This window comes from Eleutherodactylus coqui, chromosome 1 (genome assembly GCF_035609145.1).
Source record: "Eleutherodactylus coqui strain aEleCoq1 chromosome 1, aEleCoq1.hap1, whole genome shotgun sequence".
Lineage (NCBI taxonomy): Eukaryota > Metazoa > Chordata > Amphibia > Anura > Eleutherodactylidae > Eleutherodactylus > Eleutherodactylus coqui.
In genome coordinates, this window is record NC_089837.1 from 452,087,220 (window position 1) to 452,102,968 (window position 15,749).

The following is a 15,749-nucleotide window of genomic DNA, read 5'->3' on the forward strand; positions in this document are numbered from 1 at the left end:
TGGCCTCAGTGTTTATCTAGTAGTGTGCCCTCTGCGCGGTCTGTGCTAATAGAGGAACCAGAAATCAACTGAAGGGCAGGGATGAAGATTGATGGACGCCTGCCTAAGGACAGGTCATCAATAGAAAAACAACCCCTCAGACAACCCCTTTAATACCAGCGTTTATTATGTGTACATTTTTGCTTATATTGGTTGAGGCTAACTTCACATGGGCAAGTGCGACATGAGGCAGTGATTCAAGCCCCGATCTCTCGCTCATCACCATGTGAATTCCCCATGGGTGCAAGGCGTTTTTATGTCAAAACAGCCAGACATCACTTCTGGGATGTAGCGGAGTTTCTCTCATTATTTTCAATGGGGGACCTTGCGTCGCGTGCACCTAGCATGTGCTGTGATGCTGCTGTGGGCCCCATACAATGGGCGCTGCAAAGCGAGAGCACGTTGGAAGATGGAATATGCCATGATTTGCTTCCTGCATCGCATCTCCGTGCCATGCAGGAAAACCAAGAAGAGGGTTCATAAATGTCCAAGATCTGTGCGTCTCGCAACACACATCTCACGTGACTTTCTTGCCCGTGTGAAGTTGGCTTTAGAGAAGTTAAGGGCATCCCTATACTGAGCAGACAGTATGGGAAAATGGTCACATGGTGCATTTTTTTTTCTTTAATTCCATTTGAGACATGGTTTATGTGGAAAAACCGCAGCAGCGAGGTGGAGCGTACTGCTGGTGCTAAACTTATACATCAATGGGGCAGATTTATTTAATGCTGTCTAGACCAGGCGGGCAGAAGATGCATCCCAGTGGTAACACTGTGTGATATGTGGTATACATCTTGTAAATCACTGCCGACAATAGAGAAATGCCAGAGACTATTTAAAGAAGTCACTACAATAGCTACCCCCCCCCCATAAAATATAAACTGCTAATTGATGTGCATTAACCCTTTCCAATCTAATCCCTGCCACCCACACACTCCTCAGTTTTTATTTATTTTGGGTGGGAAAGCACCTTGTGGATTCCTGGGATGATTTTTATTAGCGATTTTTAACACCCCCCCCCCCCCCCCCCCAAAAAAAAAAAAACAAACAAAAAAAAAAACATGCAGGAAAACCTCAAGGTCCGACTTGGGAATGAAAGGGGTTAACACGACACCTAACAATTGGCACTGTAGAGTCTATATATCACAAGGGCAGTTTAGTTTAACTCTTTCATAACCAAGGGTCATTGATGCACCTATGTCCAGATCACATTTTGCAGTACCAGTATGCACTGTTTTATAAATGGGGAAAACGAAGCATTTGCAACGATTTCTTCAAGATATACGTGGCTATAGTTTGCTTGACAGGGACTGACCGCTCCGAATCTACCCCTCCTTTGCACTTCATATGTGGCCATGCACATGAGCTGCAAGTTAAATTATCACCAACTGCAAATGAAGAAATGGGGAAAAGTGAAATGAAAAGCCACAATCCTTAACGAAGGTTTGCAAATACTTTTTATTTACACTAAAGGATTCAATAACAAATGTCTTAATCAACATGTACAGAAATTAGAAAATACAAATTAATTGAATCGCGTTAACAGCGCAACAAGATTAAATTAGAAGTTACAGAAAGTAACAATTTAATGTGGTCCCTTGTCATTTGTAAATCACCTTGTAAACAAAACGGAACAGCAGCAATTCAATAAAGAAAGACGATGAAACCTTTCACAAGATGCTCGTCTGTAACAATACTCCGGATACCGCACAACAAAAAGTTTAATTACAATTCCCTCTTAAAAACCATTCTGTAGAGAGGAACTCTTACCTAGAAACGGAGCGGCTGCAGGCACTTAATATTAGTCATCTACTACAAAGGTTAGGATCTGCAAAATGGTACAAGATGACACTGTAATTCACACGTCCATCCCCCCAAGATCCGTGCTACATTGCAAGTTCAAACAGATGATGTATCATAAACAGACACAATCATTACAATCAATTAGCATTTTGTGCACAGTCACTCTCCAATAGAAATCAATGTGTCTCTTGCAGTAGTATAGATTTACATTTTCTTCCGCTAGATTATGACAAAGTGAATGTCTTTCTTTTAGGAACATTTCCGTGCTGAAATATAAATTGCTGAGAATTTCTACTTAACAATAGTTGTAGCGGGACTTCTCTCATAGAGCTCCAAATACCATGTACACAGTCAAAGGCCTAAGATACTGATGACCTATCCTGCGTATATGGTCTCCGGTGTCCAAGTGATAGGGGTCTGTGTGGACATGGGATCGCCAAAAATTGCTGCTTCCAGAGATTATTCACGCGATATTCGCCTCGTGTAAAACTACTTTACTTTTATTCACTCAGATGTAATGAATTAGAGGATTTGGATCTTCATAAAAGAAACCTAAAAAACTTTATTGTGAAATTAAAGGGGTTGTCAAAAAAAAAAAAAAAAAAAGAAGAGGGGGGAAAAAAAGTGTTGGCAAAAAAGTTTTAATTCCCTAAGGCTGCCTGCAGATGGGCGGGTCTGATCCGGCGGCGAGGATTCTTGCCGCGGGACCCGACCGCCTGCAGAGAGCGGCGCGCACTTGCCGGGGCTCTGCAAGCCCCGCACAGAAATAGGACATGCCGCGGTTTGTTTGCGGTGAATTTCTGCTCGTGTGCAGGTGGCCTAATCTACCTGTTTGAGCTATGCTCTGCTGTATGCTGATCTGCCAGCAGCAATGACTGCCCGCAGCGGTGATGCCAGGGATTGGCTGCAGCCAGTCATGTGCATTTGTGGCAAATCGTAGCTGCCAGCATGTCAACAAAAACCAGCATGGGATCACTGGAACAGCAGAGGAATATAGGTTAGGAGTTTTTTCCTTTTGAAACACTCCGAGTGAAGCAGCCCTCAAAAAACATTGTATGAAAAGATAGACATTCCCTTTAACCAGCAGACTGCAAATGTCTCCATGTAGCTTGGGAAGGATAGGCATGTGGGGAAAAGGTCTTCGTGAGATCACTTATGGCTGTTGAATTTGTGTGAACTTGACTCAGTAAATAGGAATAGCTGGCTTTGATAAACTGCACTAGCACCATAACTACAGGGAGGCTGGTGACAGCAGCCAACTCCATCAGTCATGTGTAATCTGCCATCCTTCAGACTGCACCATATAGATGGCGACACAGCCCTCGCCCACCAGTGTTTAGTAGTGTCACCACCACTTCTTACTACTGTGGGAGACTAGACGGATTATTCTGCAAGCACTATGGCTGGGTGACATAATGAGCATTAGGGAAATACTCCACCGCTTCAGTGAAATGGTTGTGGATATTGTTGTGGATATTGTATCTTTTCATGCAAACTTTGTGAAAATAATGAAAATATGGAATGCTCCACCATGGCATATGTTGAACTTTTAACAAGAGGCTTAGATGCCCTTCTTGAAAGTAATAGATCACACACATTATAGACTAGATTACTGGATATGGATTTTTTTTTTCTATGATGAGAAGAGTTCTGCATCCTCGAGGTGGATAGATTTCCAAATTTAATAGTGTTCACATGTAGCTCAGTGACCCGATGGGGAAGAACCTGTGCTCATGTCTTTAGGGAAGCTTCATGTAAATCTGTCCTTCCTTTAGGATCCACTTATGGCTCGGACTACAAAATGCATCCTAAGCTGCACTTTGAATCGATTTTAAAAGGGACCGTGGGGTAACATTATATAACACTGACATACATAACAGCAGATTAAAAGGAAGGGGGTCACCTGCTAGGAGCACTATAAAAGTATATTATGGTGCTTATAGGACTGGTCCCACGGGGGTGGCATTTTTTTTTCCTGACATGGCTCCCCATTCCCACGCTATCACCCCAGGAACTCAATACTCCATTTATCAGTAGTACTTCTTCCTTCAGTCTGTGTGCACGCACTCCATTGTTCTCTATGGGAATGTGCAAGCACGAACTGCCAGATGGAGCACCGACTTACCGGGGTGACAGTGTGGGAATGATGAGCCTGGTAAGTATAACTATTCTACCCCCGGGCTCAGTGTGATCTGTCCTGTAAGCACCATAATGTATTTCATGGTGTTTAAAGGAGGTGGCACATTCCATTTAAGGGCCAATTCACATGGCGGTATTTTCAGGGTGTGTGCCATCCGTGTATTCCACAAACAGCACACTGCCCTATTATAGCATATGAGGCTATACATGAGTAATTTTCCACACGGACTGATGGTCTATGGGAAATGAACAGAATAAGGGATGCAGCAATCATTTTTCTGTTTCCATGGCTGAGGATAGGACACACAACATGCAGAGTCTGCAGATTGGACATCCCATGGACGGGTGTCTGGGTGCTGCACAATGAAAGTTACGTCCAAGTTTCTTGGGCACAACTCGCAGTGTGACCGTGTGAATCCAGCCCAAGGCCATGGGAAATCTTCAATACTGGGCTATAGATAATGCAGTAATATACTCGGGTGTATCTTTGCATTTCCAATATGTGACATGATCTACTTTTGGCACCGGGTCTATAAACAAAGAAAACCAACTAAATCTGCTTCTATCTCTGGTCCACTTATATTTCTGTATGTGAGGCTGTGCTGACCATTAAGAAGTGGTTGGATATAAAGATGTACACAACTTGTGAAGATAGCATGCCTGCGAGTATAAGAACTGGGTACATCCCATGATTGCATATAGAAGAGAGGAGCCGTGCTCTGGAAGCGTCCCTCCCTTTCAAGCTGTGACAGTTCACTATTCTACCACTATGCCTCATCAGGCTTTAAAAAAATGCTGTAAGGCCTCATGTCCACGGGCTTTAAATCCACAGCGTTTCTCCCGCACGCAGATCCGCGCCCCATAGGGATGCATTAGACACCCGCAGGTAGTTAAATACCTGCAGATGTCATTTTTCCCATCAGGCGCGGATCCACGTGTGCGGAAAAAAAATGGACATGCTCCATTTTAGTGTGGGTCTCCCGCGGGAACGGCTCCCGAAGATCCGGCCGTGAAGGGGAGACACGCATCGCCCGGAGCAGGTGAGTTTATTCTTATTTTTAGGCATCATGTCCGCGGGGCAGGAGGGACCCGCTGCAGATTCTACATATAGAATCCGCAGCGGGCCTGATTTTCCCCGTGCACATGAGCCCTAAATGTGAGATCTGTGCTCACCAATTCTCTACCCAAGCGAAACCCGGGGTTTTCATTCACATTTGGGCATGCTGGTGACCACTGCAGCCAATCAGTGGCCATATGCCTGTAACTACTGGCATTACCACTCAGCGATGGAAGCTAGGATGGCTAGGGGCATGGCATATGATGGCAGTGGCCACCGATTACATGCAGGAAGCTAATACAAACAAGACTGGCAAGGAACTGCAGTAGAGCAGGTGTTAGATAGCCAGGGCAGAGAATAGGTATTTGGTTCCTTTTCGCTTTTATTATAGTTGCAGGAAAAAAAAAAAATGAATAAAACTTGAAACAAAATTGTAATGGGTTCTACCTACTGCTATATTCAGCCTCTTGTAAATAAAGACCCCCAGCCAATATATTACATGCACTGACAACTCTGGTTATGAGGTTGTACCGGAATATGTGTAACCATTATCCTGGACGGATTATTACTCGTTCGGATATGCATACAGCATGAAGAACACTCTACTCCAGTACTCACGGCTATAAGAACTACAACAGGACTTGTAGGTAGCGGGACTAGATTTAGAAATCACAGCTGTACATTATGCTGGGTAGACAAGTATATACATAGGGGGCTCGGGCAGCGGCAGGTCTCAGCATACCATAGATTATGCCAGAATATGCTGGGGCATCTAGTTGCACCTCGCTACAAGGCCTCATTCACACAGGCGTATGCATAGTAACAGCGTGTAAGGCTGCCATGTCCATCCAGTTCAGCCTATTTCAGTTGTTTCAGTTAAAGGAGATGTCTCGAGGAAGCAGTGAATTTTTTTTTTGCCCAGTCCCCCTAATTAAGCATACATTACTAAGCCCCCCTGTAAATGACTTTTCTAGCTGGTTTGTACTTACCGTTCCAGCGTTTCAGCAACTTATAAAAGTTTCCCCAAGATGGCCGCCGGCTTTTTTCCCGTCGCTTGCTGTAGCCCGACGTGCGCGCTCCCGAGATGCTGCCAGCTGTGTCTCCATGACAACACGACGCCCCGCAGCCGCCGACCGGACCCCTGGAGTGAACACGGCCGACCAGTCACCCACCGCCAGGCAGCAGGTAACCGGCGCAGCCCCCGGCTCCCCAGCGCTACCGCCCCGGCTCCCCAGCGCTAGACCCTGACAGACGAAGGCCCCCTCGCCCCAGCGCTGGGCTCCGGGGCCTACCGCTGTGGCCCGGGACCTTCACCTGTTAGTGAAGATCACCCCCTGACCCATCACTTACCTGGGTGGCTTCTCGGGACAGCTGGGCTGGGCTTCTCCGCTGGGCAGCTCCAGTTTCTGCACCTTCCTCTAACAGAGGATGGTACAGAATGGCCGCTCCAGCGCGCTCCCGAGCGGTGACAGCTCGTCTGCGCAGGCTCGTGCTGAAAGGAGAAGAACGGACTGCGCAAGCGCGTCTAAAAAAGCAAGCTGCCAGCGAATTTAGACGGAACCATGGAGACGAGGACGCTAGCAGCGGAGCAGGTAAGTGAATAACTTCTGTATGGCTCATATTTAATGCACGATGTACATTACAAAGTGCATTAATATGGCCATACGGAAGTGTATAACCCCACTTGCTGCCGCGAGACAACCCCTTTAACTAAACCCCCAAGTCCTTTTCCATGTCAGTGTTCCCCAGTGGTTTCCCATTTAGTGTGTAATGGTGACATGTATTTCCTCTGCCCATGTCCATAACCTTACATTTATCAGTGTTAAACCTCATTTTCCACCTTTCTGTCCGAAACCCCAACCTATCCAGATCCATTTTAACCATATACTGTCCTCTTGTGCTACCTGACCGTTTTGTGTCATCTGCAAACAGGTATTTTATTGTACAATCTCTCCATAATATAAATACAGTAAAAAGAATATGGCCAGTACTGCCCCCTGTGGTACCCCACTAGTAATAGTGACCCAATCAGAGTATGTACCATTTATAACCCCCCTCTGCTTTCTATCACTGACCAATTACTTACCCACATTTTCACCCAGACCAAGTATTCTCATTTTATATACCAACCTTTTATGCGGCACAGTATCAAACACTTTGAAGCGTAGAAGCTGATCAGGTTGGTTTGACAGGAGTGACCCCTCATAAACCCACGCTGATACACCGTTATACAGCCATTTTCCTTGAGGTGCTCCAGGATCGCATCTCTTAGATACCCTTCAACCATTTTACCCACAATACAGTTGTCACTCCCTTTGTACGAGCGTCTAAGCCCATGTTACATCTGGATTCACACGCCAAAAAAAAAAAAATGCAAGAGGACCCAAATGATGTCAGTTTTGTCACAACCCACAAAAGGCGGAGTGCATTAAAATACAAAAACCCCTTAAAACCAGTTTATACGGATGCTGCATTTTTGCTCTTCCACACTCAGACTTTAATGGGGGTTTTGGGTCTGTGAATACTCACTAAAAAAGGACACGTTGCAACATTGCTCAGTGTAAACAAACATCTGAATCCACCACTTTAATGTAATGTGTCTGTGTGCGGTCTGTATTTAATCAGCATACAGCCTGAGTAGGTACAGAGAATACGCCTGTGTGAGTGCTCCCTTATAGGAAATGTAAGATAAGCTTTCCAAACAATTTGACAAATCTCCAAAATCAGCTATTCTGAACCACTAAAGGCGGAACACGTGTCCCGATCCTATTCTGCACTCAGGGGTGGTCAGTCCAGCTTTTATCATGTACAGTCCCAGTTATCACATCCCCATAATTCCAGTTTTCGTTATTAGTACTGTTCTTCATCTCTAGCAGTGCAGTCTGGTGACATAATTACCAAGGGGTATTCCAGTTGTGGAACGTGAAGGCATGTTGTGTAAGTATATGCCATTCATTGCTATTGCTGGAGGTCTCTCTGCAGTACTGAGATAGGAGCAGCACTGCAGAGAAAATGCAAACAGGCCATAGCCCCCTTAATTCTTGTGCTGTGTGGGGGTCCGTTCAAGTGCGAGGGTCAGCATTGCAATCCTTGCATACGATCTTTAAAACAGCAGTACTTCAGATGAAGCCACAGCGATCCACAGAACTCCACTGACTGCTAGAATGAAAGCTCTGAGGTGATACCAGCGGCCGGACCCCCAACAATCGGGAAGTGAAGGCATATACTAGCAAAATGTCTTCACATACTCACACTAAAGCTTTCATCATACATTTCCTTTTTAAGTAGTTGATGTATCACCTACATGTTTTTACTTGACAAAAAATAATCAGTGTTTTGGTTTTGATAAGATCTCACTTTTTGGATTGTAGACTTTTTGGATATTGTATTTTCTGCACGTGACTATGGAGGCAGCCATGATGGTTGCCACTAATGAGATTCAGAAATATGCTTTATAGCAACCACATGGACCATAGGAACCAGTAGTCAGGAGAGGACTCAATTTCTATGGGACAGTGTTGTGGCAATGCTCTGTGACATGTGCAGAGGTCCTTGTGCAGGGAGGGGAGGAGGTGAGCTGTGACTAACGCCCATTGTGAATGGCAGACTCTGTTATCTATACATAGATGTCCTCTTTCAGTGTAATCTTGCCTGTGATAATGAGATGACTACTGAATTTTTTTTTTTTTTTTTACAGAACAGGAAGTGCCAGACTATTAGGCTTAGTGATTAGTGTGAGATCTGCAGGACTTCAGGATCTTTTATTAATACAGATCATCACACTGAAAATGTAAAATCAATAAAACAAATCACTAAAAATTCTTAATACACATTTAACAAAACGAAAAAAAAAAAAAAAAAAGCAGCTTGATTTAAACAATGGGTTATGGTTTACATTCTCTTTAAAAGTTTGTAGCAAAAACTGCAAATTTGCAACTTTTGTTAAAATTTAGGACCATACAAGACGATGATGCACGAGTCACGCAGAGCAAACCACCCCCTTCCCCAGCCAAAAAAAACAAAACAAAAAACACAATAGTGTTTTCATACGGACTAATCAAAAACCTGAAAAAATAAAAACACTAAAATCTGACCGCTTCTATGTGTGAATCCAAGAAGTTTTGGAGCTTAGGCACAGGCCGCTTTTTGTAGGCCACAACTGTGTGAACAGGAATTTGCAATTCTGCACTGCCTAAGATACAACAGCTGCTTGGAGAATTGCTCTATACGTAATGTAGTGACACAGCACCCAGATGCCCTGGCTGAACCGCTCTGCCACAACAGACAGGACAAACAGACAACTAGCAGCTTTTTCTAGAGACGTTCACTAAAAACACTGAGATAATAGGTAGAGCTGAAAAACTGAATTGCCCTTTGAAGAGGGTGTACCGCAGCTCAAGAAATCCTTCTCCAGAGAGAAGACTAGGGGTTTCTCAGAGATCTCCTTCCCCAACGCCACTCCAAACCTCGACTTCACCTCTCTCCACTAGCCATACATCAGTCTGCTTAAAGTATATGTCATTTCATAAGGACATGTCCAAAAGGTTTGATCTGCGGAGGGTCTTGGGCCTGAGACCTCCAACGATGGCTAGAACAAAGAGTGTGAAACGTACATCCCAACGCTGTCTCTGCTCACTAGGCGAAGACGAACTCATAGACTTTCCATTGAGTCCGTCTGCAGATAACAGAGAGGATGAACACTTTATGGCTTTGTTCTAGCAGGCAGTAGGGGTCTCAGCACCCGGACCAGCACTGATCAAAACTTTTTCATGTCCCTATGACATAACGGTCATTTCCAAAAACTTCTGACATCATAAATGAGTTTAATGTGTGAATTCAATATTACTTTTTGTTCTATTTTTATTTTTTTTTTAAATATAAATACAGTTTAGCAAATGGAATTTTTCCCCCCATTATTTAACTAATGTTGATTATGATTAACCCTTTCCAATCTACTGTCTGACGTCTAAAGACATTCTAATTGAAGGCTGTACAGTTTCTGATGTCGGAAGACGTCCTGCAGGGTATTCTTACTGTATATTACTAGCCACTCTGTTGTCAGAGGCCTTGCCAGCATGTTCAATACCGCAGTACTGGCTCTAGCCAGCAGGTGGCGCCATTGTAAAATAGCAGTACATAGATAAAAACAAGATCCGTGCTCCGGGAATATGGCACTTCTAGCAAGTTTATTCACACAACGCGTTTCATCCCTTCATGGGGACTTTGTATTTTGAATGTATTGTTACACTTGAAAATCTATTTATAATAAAATCCACATACCTACCACATCCACATTTATTATAAATAGATTGTATTTTGAATGTATTGTTACACTTGAAAAAGTCCCCATGAAGGGATGAAACGCGTTGTGTGAATAAACTTGCTAGAAGTGCCATATTCCCGGAGCGCGGATCTGTTTTTATCTATACACTGACTTTTCAGAGCGGCTCTCTGGTTGAGAGACGGAGGACGAATGCGGCTCCCCAGCTGACTGGCCCAGCAGGACACCAGGGAATTAAAGGCGCAGTATATATAAAAGAGGACCTGGATAAAGGGTGTGAGTGAGGATCCTAACAAACAGGATCTTCACTGTGCACCGGGTGAGTGAGACAAGATATAAGTAATATGATCATGATATGATCATAGGATATACTCTGGAAGCGCTATCCTGATTTTTGTATATTGTTCTGATTGTAAAATAGCAGGAAGAGAAAAACCCCTAGGAAACTCTGAATCCAAAATTGGATTCAAAGGGTTAAGGACAAATCACTAATATGTTGTCATAATGAAATGTTATGGCCAGGATTTGTATGGAGACAAAGTGGAAGGAGGAGGGAAGAAGAATGAAAATACTGTATTTAGAGAACATGATCACTGCAACATTTTTGGATTTTCTTCTAGACAGTCATATTAATGCCTTAGCAGGAATGTATAATCCAAAGAAAGCATGATAGGAAGGGTTTAAAATAGAAGGATCCTCAAGATAAAAGATGGAGGACACCAACCGTAATATTAGCTTCTATATAGTTGGTGTCCCCCATCTTTATATATAATCTCCAGTAAATATAGTGCAGAACAACCTGCACATTAAACTCCAAACAAATCAACAAACCCAAAAGGTAAGTTCAAAACGTGGAGGTGGAGCTGCCATAGTCCCAGGCTCAGATTAGTCAGGACCTTGTATCATTCAATGCAGCATTAATACAGAGAGAAGCTCTCTCCCCAGAAACTGGAATCAATAAAACCTTAACCACTAGATACTCCGCCTACTACTTCCTGGTAGAGTCTGCACTGAATCTTCTACTTCCGTAATTACGGATGCTGAGCTCGATTTGTAGAATGTTATCAAGAGACGACCGGTGTCATATCCCAAAGCTGCAAGAGAAGAAGAAAAAAAAGTATCACTCAGAAAAAAAGTTTTTATGAACTGTCGATTAATTTTGCGCTTCAAAACTCTAAGGGGGCCTTCACACTTGTGATCGCGATATGGCTGCGTTTTTTTTAAAACGCGTATGCGAGTAGGACTTTCTAATGTTAAAAACGCATTGCAAAAAAGTCAAACCACAAACTTGCGTTTTTTGTGCGATGCGTTTTTAACATTAGAAAGTCCTATTGACATTCATGTTAAAAAAACGGGGCGATATCACGATGGTAAGTGTGAAGGCACCCTAAAGCTGAAACTTCCCATAAAGAAAACCGATGACAGCAATGTTGGGCATGAGCGTCAATGAGCTTTGGCCTGCAAGTACATTTGCATATACGTATAATAATTTACAATATGGTCATGTGACCATAAAGATATAATGGCATAAAGAGGTCAGTGGCTGAATTGTTCACATATGGTTACAGTATTAAGGCGCTTTCACATAAGCGGAATACAGGCACATTTCTGCATTCCTATTAAAGGAGTTTGCCCATTACTTAAAATTGCTTCACAGCCTCTCTGTGGTTCTTGGTTGCTTCTGACCAGGACATGTGACTGCTGCAGCCAATCACTGGCTATAGAAGGTCGCTGCTGTGGTCCAGTGATCCAAACTCACAACATCATGGGTATCTGAGAGATCAGCGCGTTCAGGTCAGCAGACCCCAAGTTGGGCCGAGACATTGTATTACACTCCTGTGACAGCAGCCTAAACCTGACCCCAGTGGACCCCATTGCAGAGGCCAGTAGTTTTAAAGGAAACATTGGACCAGGAATTCCACTATTAAGCGATAGCGTTATCCAGCATGTTCAATGCATTACATGTGTGTATTTGCGTTTATGAATTCCTCCTATATTTTTTTTAAACATTTACGCCAGAATTCTCGGAGTTCGACGGAGTTCTCAAACCTGGCCAGCAATAGACTTGTTAGTGCAGAGGAAGCCCGGATGAGCGGCAGAGACCAGCGGCCACGACCCAGACTGCAGCGGCTAGGTGAGTATTACTTTTTTTTTTTCTCTCTACCTAGCTGGGACTGATTTTCGGGGTAGGGCTTCTATTGCAAGCCCCCACCCCGAAAACCGGTGAGCGGTTAACGCTGCCAAAAACGCGGCACCAAGTGTTGCCGCGATTTCTGCAGTGCTAAAACCGCTGCCCATTCATTTCAATGGGTGACGCAGGGCTGAAAACGCCCCAAAATAGAACTTGCATCGCTGTCAAAGCGCAGCGTTGGAAGGCGCTGCGTTTTCAGCCCTGTGTGAGCAGCCCCATTGAAATGAATGGGAGTGTTGTACAGCGTTTAGCGCTGGGCTGAAAAGGCAGCGCTAAACGCTGTACAAAACGCCTGTGTGAGGGAGGCCTTACACTGGTTTAGCTTGTCAAAGACTGGCGTGTATAAACCTTCAGTTCGGCAGTGCACGGCGCTGGAAGACATGGCAGAAGGCTGCATGGCATATGTGCGGGATTTCAGAGTGACGAATGCGGATGTGAGGAGCCAGGGAGGTGGTGTGGATAGTCTACAGACGCCGTGACTAGGGGGGCTGCAGGTACTACACGGAAGACTCCAGACCAGGAATATTACCATGTGGCATTCTGTGTGTAAAGTAAGAAGTTTAAATAACTAATATTTTATGTTTTTTTTTTTTAGTGTGTAATGCAGTGAACATACTTAATAGCGCCACTGGTGGTGGCTTAGTATGGTGACAGATATCATTTAATATAAGCCAGCTAGTCCCTCTGTCCTGAATAGCAATGCTACGTGCCATAATCATCTCATCATACGGCACTCTCATCACCGAGAAGTTTCATGCCAGCTGGGGAAAGATGGCAATTGACGGCGGTTATTGGGCACAGAAACTAATGATTTTCTATTTATGTGAAACGGTTCCAGGTAGACCAGATCTAATGTGTCCAATTGGCACGATTAGTCAGTTGGATCTTGCCCAATATGGCTGTTTACCAATGTAGTGGAATTACTGCCAAAACCACCTACACTGAATCTTAGAATCAGCTTGTGTACAGGCATGGCAAGCGTCAAACTAGCACTTGATACCTACTTATATCAAGCGATGATCTTCTGCGTTTTCTGTTTATTTCGCGTTTCGAAGATCTTGCATTTGAGATATCATACGATAAAAATCAATAAACATGAACATGGCTGCCATAGGAAAAGGTGACAGAAGCCTAGAGACACAGATCTAAAGAACTATCAGGGATGTAGCATTTTTGACATGAAGAATGGTTTACTCTGCTAGTCTGCAGCACCATTTATTCTCCCTGCCAAACATGTTCGAACTCCAATGCCCCGCCATTATCAGTCAACAGAGCCTGGCAGAATGCTTTTGGAAATGGATCTAGTATAGCTGTCCGACTCCAGTATGAACGAAAGCCATTAGTGATGAACCAACTTCAGTTTGGTCAATTCGACAAATTTCGGTGAAGAGTTCGTTTCAGTCAGAATTAGTTCTGAACCGAAACTTCACCAATACCTCTAGAACTGTCCGAGTGCCAATATAGCCCTGTATAACAGTCTTAGCTCATCTAGGAGTGTATCCAAGTACTTCTGAGCTGTTTTTAAAGGAAATTGAAGGAGCAGGAAAAAGAAAAAAGGAGAAGGGGGGAAAAGGGAACGGAAATTTTTTTTTTGTGGATTCAAGTAAGATGAACTGCCCAGGGTTGGGATTTGCACCAAACGTTTAGTAAAGTTTGACCCCAAACAGGGTTTGGCTGTTTTGGTTTGCTCAACACTACCCATGATGCTAGTGTGAACGCCGCCTTACTTTGCTTTCATGTTCTCGCAGCAAATCCATTGAGTTCACATGTGATGGATTTGCTGAGAATTTTCTGCAGCAGAACATTCCATATTCTAATCCGCACCGGACTTCATCCCTTCAATAGAAAACGTGAAATCCAGTGTGGATTTTGATGTTGATCCATAGCAGAAATCTGCCCCAAAATTGGCCACATGTGAACGCACCCTAAAATGAGAGACAGCGCCACTCAAATCCATGATTACTTTGGAAAGTTATTAAGTTGTTTATGTCAGCACCAGAATGTGACCCTTAGACCTAAATCTTTGAGCGCCTGCTGGTATCACGCAGGTAGAGCTACGTGGGAGACTTTGTGTACACGGCAGTCATAATCTGACTTCATTACTAACCTTAATGACCTTGTCTGTTCCTGAAGTCAGTAACCAGATTCTTGTAGGGTCGAAGTGTACATGGGCTATATTGTGTTTACTATTATGGAATGTCGCAGTTGGCGCACGTCTGAAAAGAGAGAAATAAAGTTAAAAGAAAGATAAGGAACAAATAATAGGTTTGGGATTCACTCAGGCTTATTTATTTACACAGTGCCTAAACTAATAAACGTTTGGTACGGTGTTAGCAGTGGAGCAAAGTGTGATTGTTCACAGTAAGAGAAACCAAGTAATCTTGTAGATATGATACCTTTTAATGGCTAACACAAATACGTGATGGTACAGCGAGCTTTTGAACCTTCTCAGGGTTCTTCCTCAGCCATAATGGAACAAATCTGTTCCATTATAGCTGAGGAAGAACCCTGAGGAGGTTCAAAAGCTGGCTGTACCATCACGTATTTGTGTTAGCCATTAAAAGGTATCATATCTACTTGGTTTCTCTTACGGAGAACAATCACACTCTGCCTTTCTTTTTATTTCTCCTCTCTTTAGGATTTATTCCTGGCTTTTGCTAAAGTCCATAATGCTCTGTGAATTGGACCTTAAAGAGCATCAGTCATTAAACGCCAAAATAAAACATGTCACTTCTACATAACCCATCGCTTCTCTTCTCCCTGGCGCTGCAATGTGGAGGTTGTGCTGAGTAGATTTAAATGATCACTAACTTTTCAAACAACTTGTGTTTATATGGTAGTCCATGTGATAACTAAAAAAAACTATTTACTTTAGTGATGTTTTTGTCCTGAATGGTCTCTCTAAAGTGCTGACCACTAGGAGCCCCTCTTCCTCCTAAATGACTATTGCCTGCTGCTAAGTGGAAGTTAGTCATCATCTTCATTGAAGTCTATGACAGCAGACAGGTGAGGGTGGAGGGAGATACACACACAGGTAACTTGCTGGAGCCAATTATGAGTTATTTGCTATTTATTCACATCTCCACTGTGCAGTACTGCTATACCTTGTTCTACGTGATGATGTTATGCCTGTGTATACTACAGAGAGAGGGCAGAAGTTGTAGTTCTCTGTGCACAATCTATAGCACAGCAGCTAGATGCTTCTCACCAGCTCAGAAATACAGATCCAGCCTGCAGAG

General features: G+C 43.6%; 1 protein-coding gene across 1 annotated transcript in view; it reads right to left on the minus strand.

Moving 5' to 3' along the window:
- Window positions 1-10,442: 10,442 nt before the first annotated feature.
- WDFY2 (WD repeat and FYVE domain containing 2) overlaps window positions 10,443-15,749 on the minus strand; it is a 69,455-nt gene continuing 64,148 nt past the window's right edge. Inside the window, exons 11-12 of the mRNA XM_066593534.1 lie at window positions 14,618-14,726; window positions 10,443-11,413 (exon numbers count right to left, since the gene is read on the minus strand). Coding sequence (XP_066449631.1) covers window positions 11,384-11,413; window positions 14,618-14,726 — 139 coding nt within the window. The 3' untranslated portion in view covers window positions 10,443-11,383. The remainder of the gene's footprint in view (window positions 11,414-14,617; window positions 14,727-15,749) is intronic.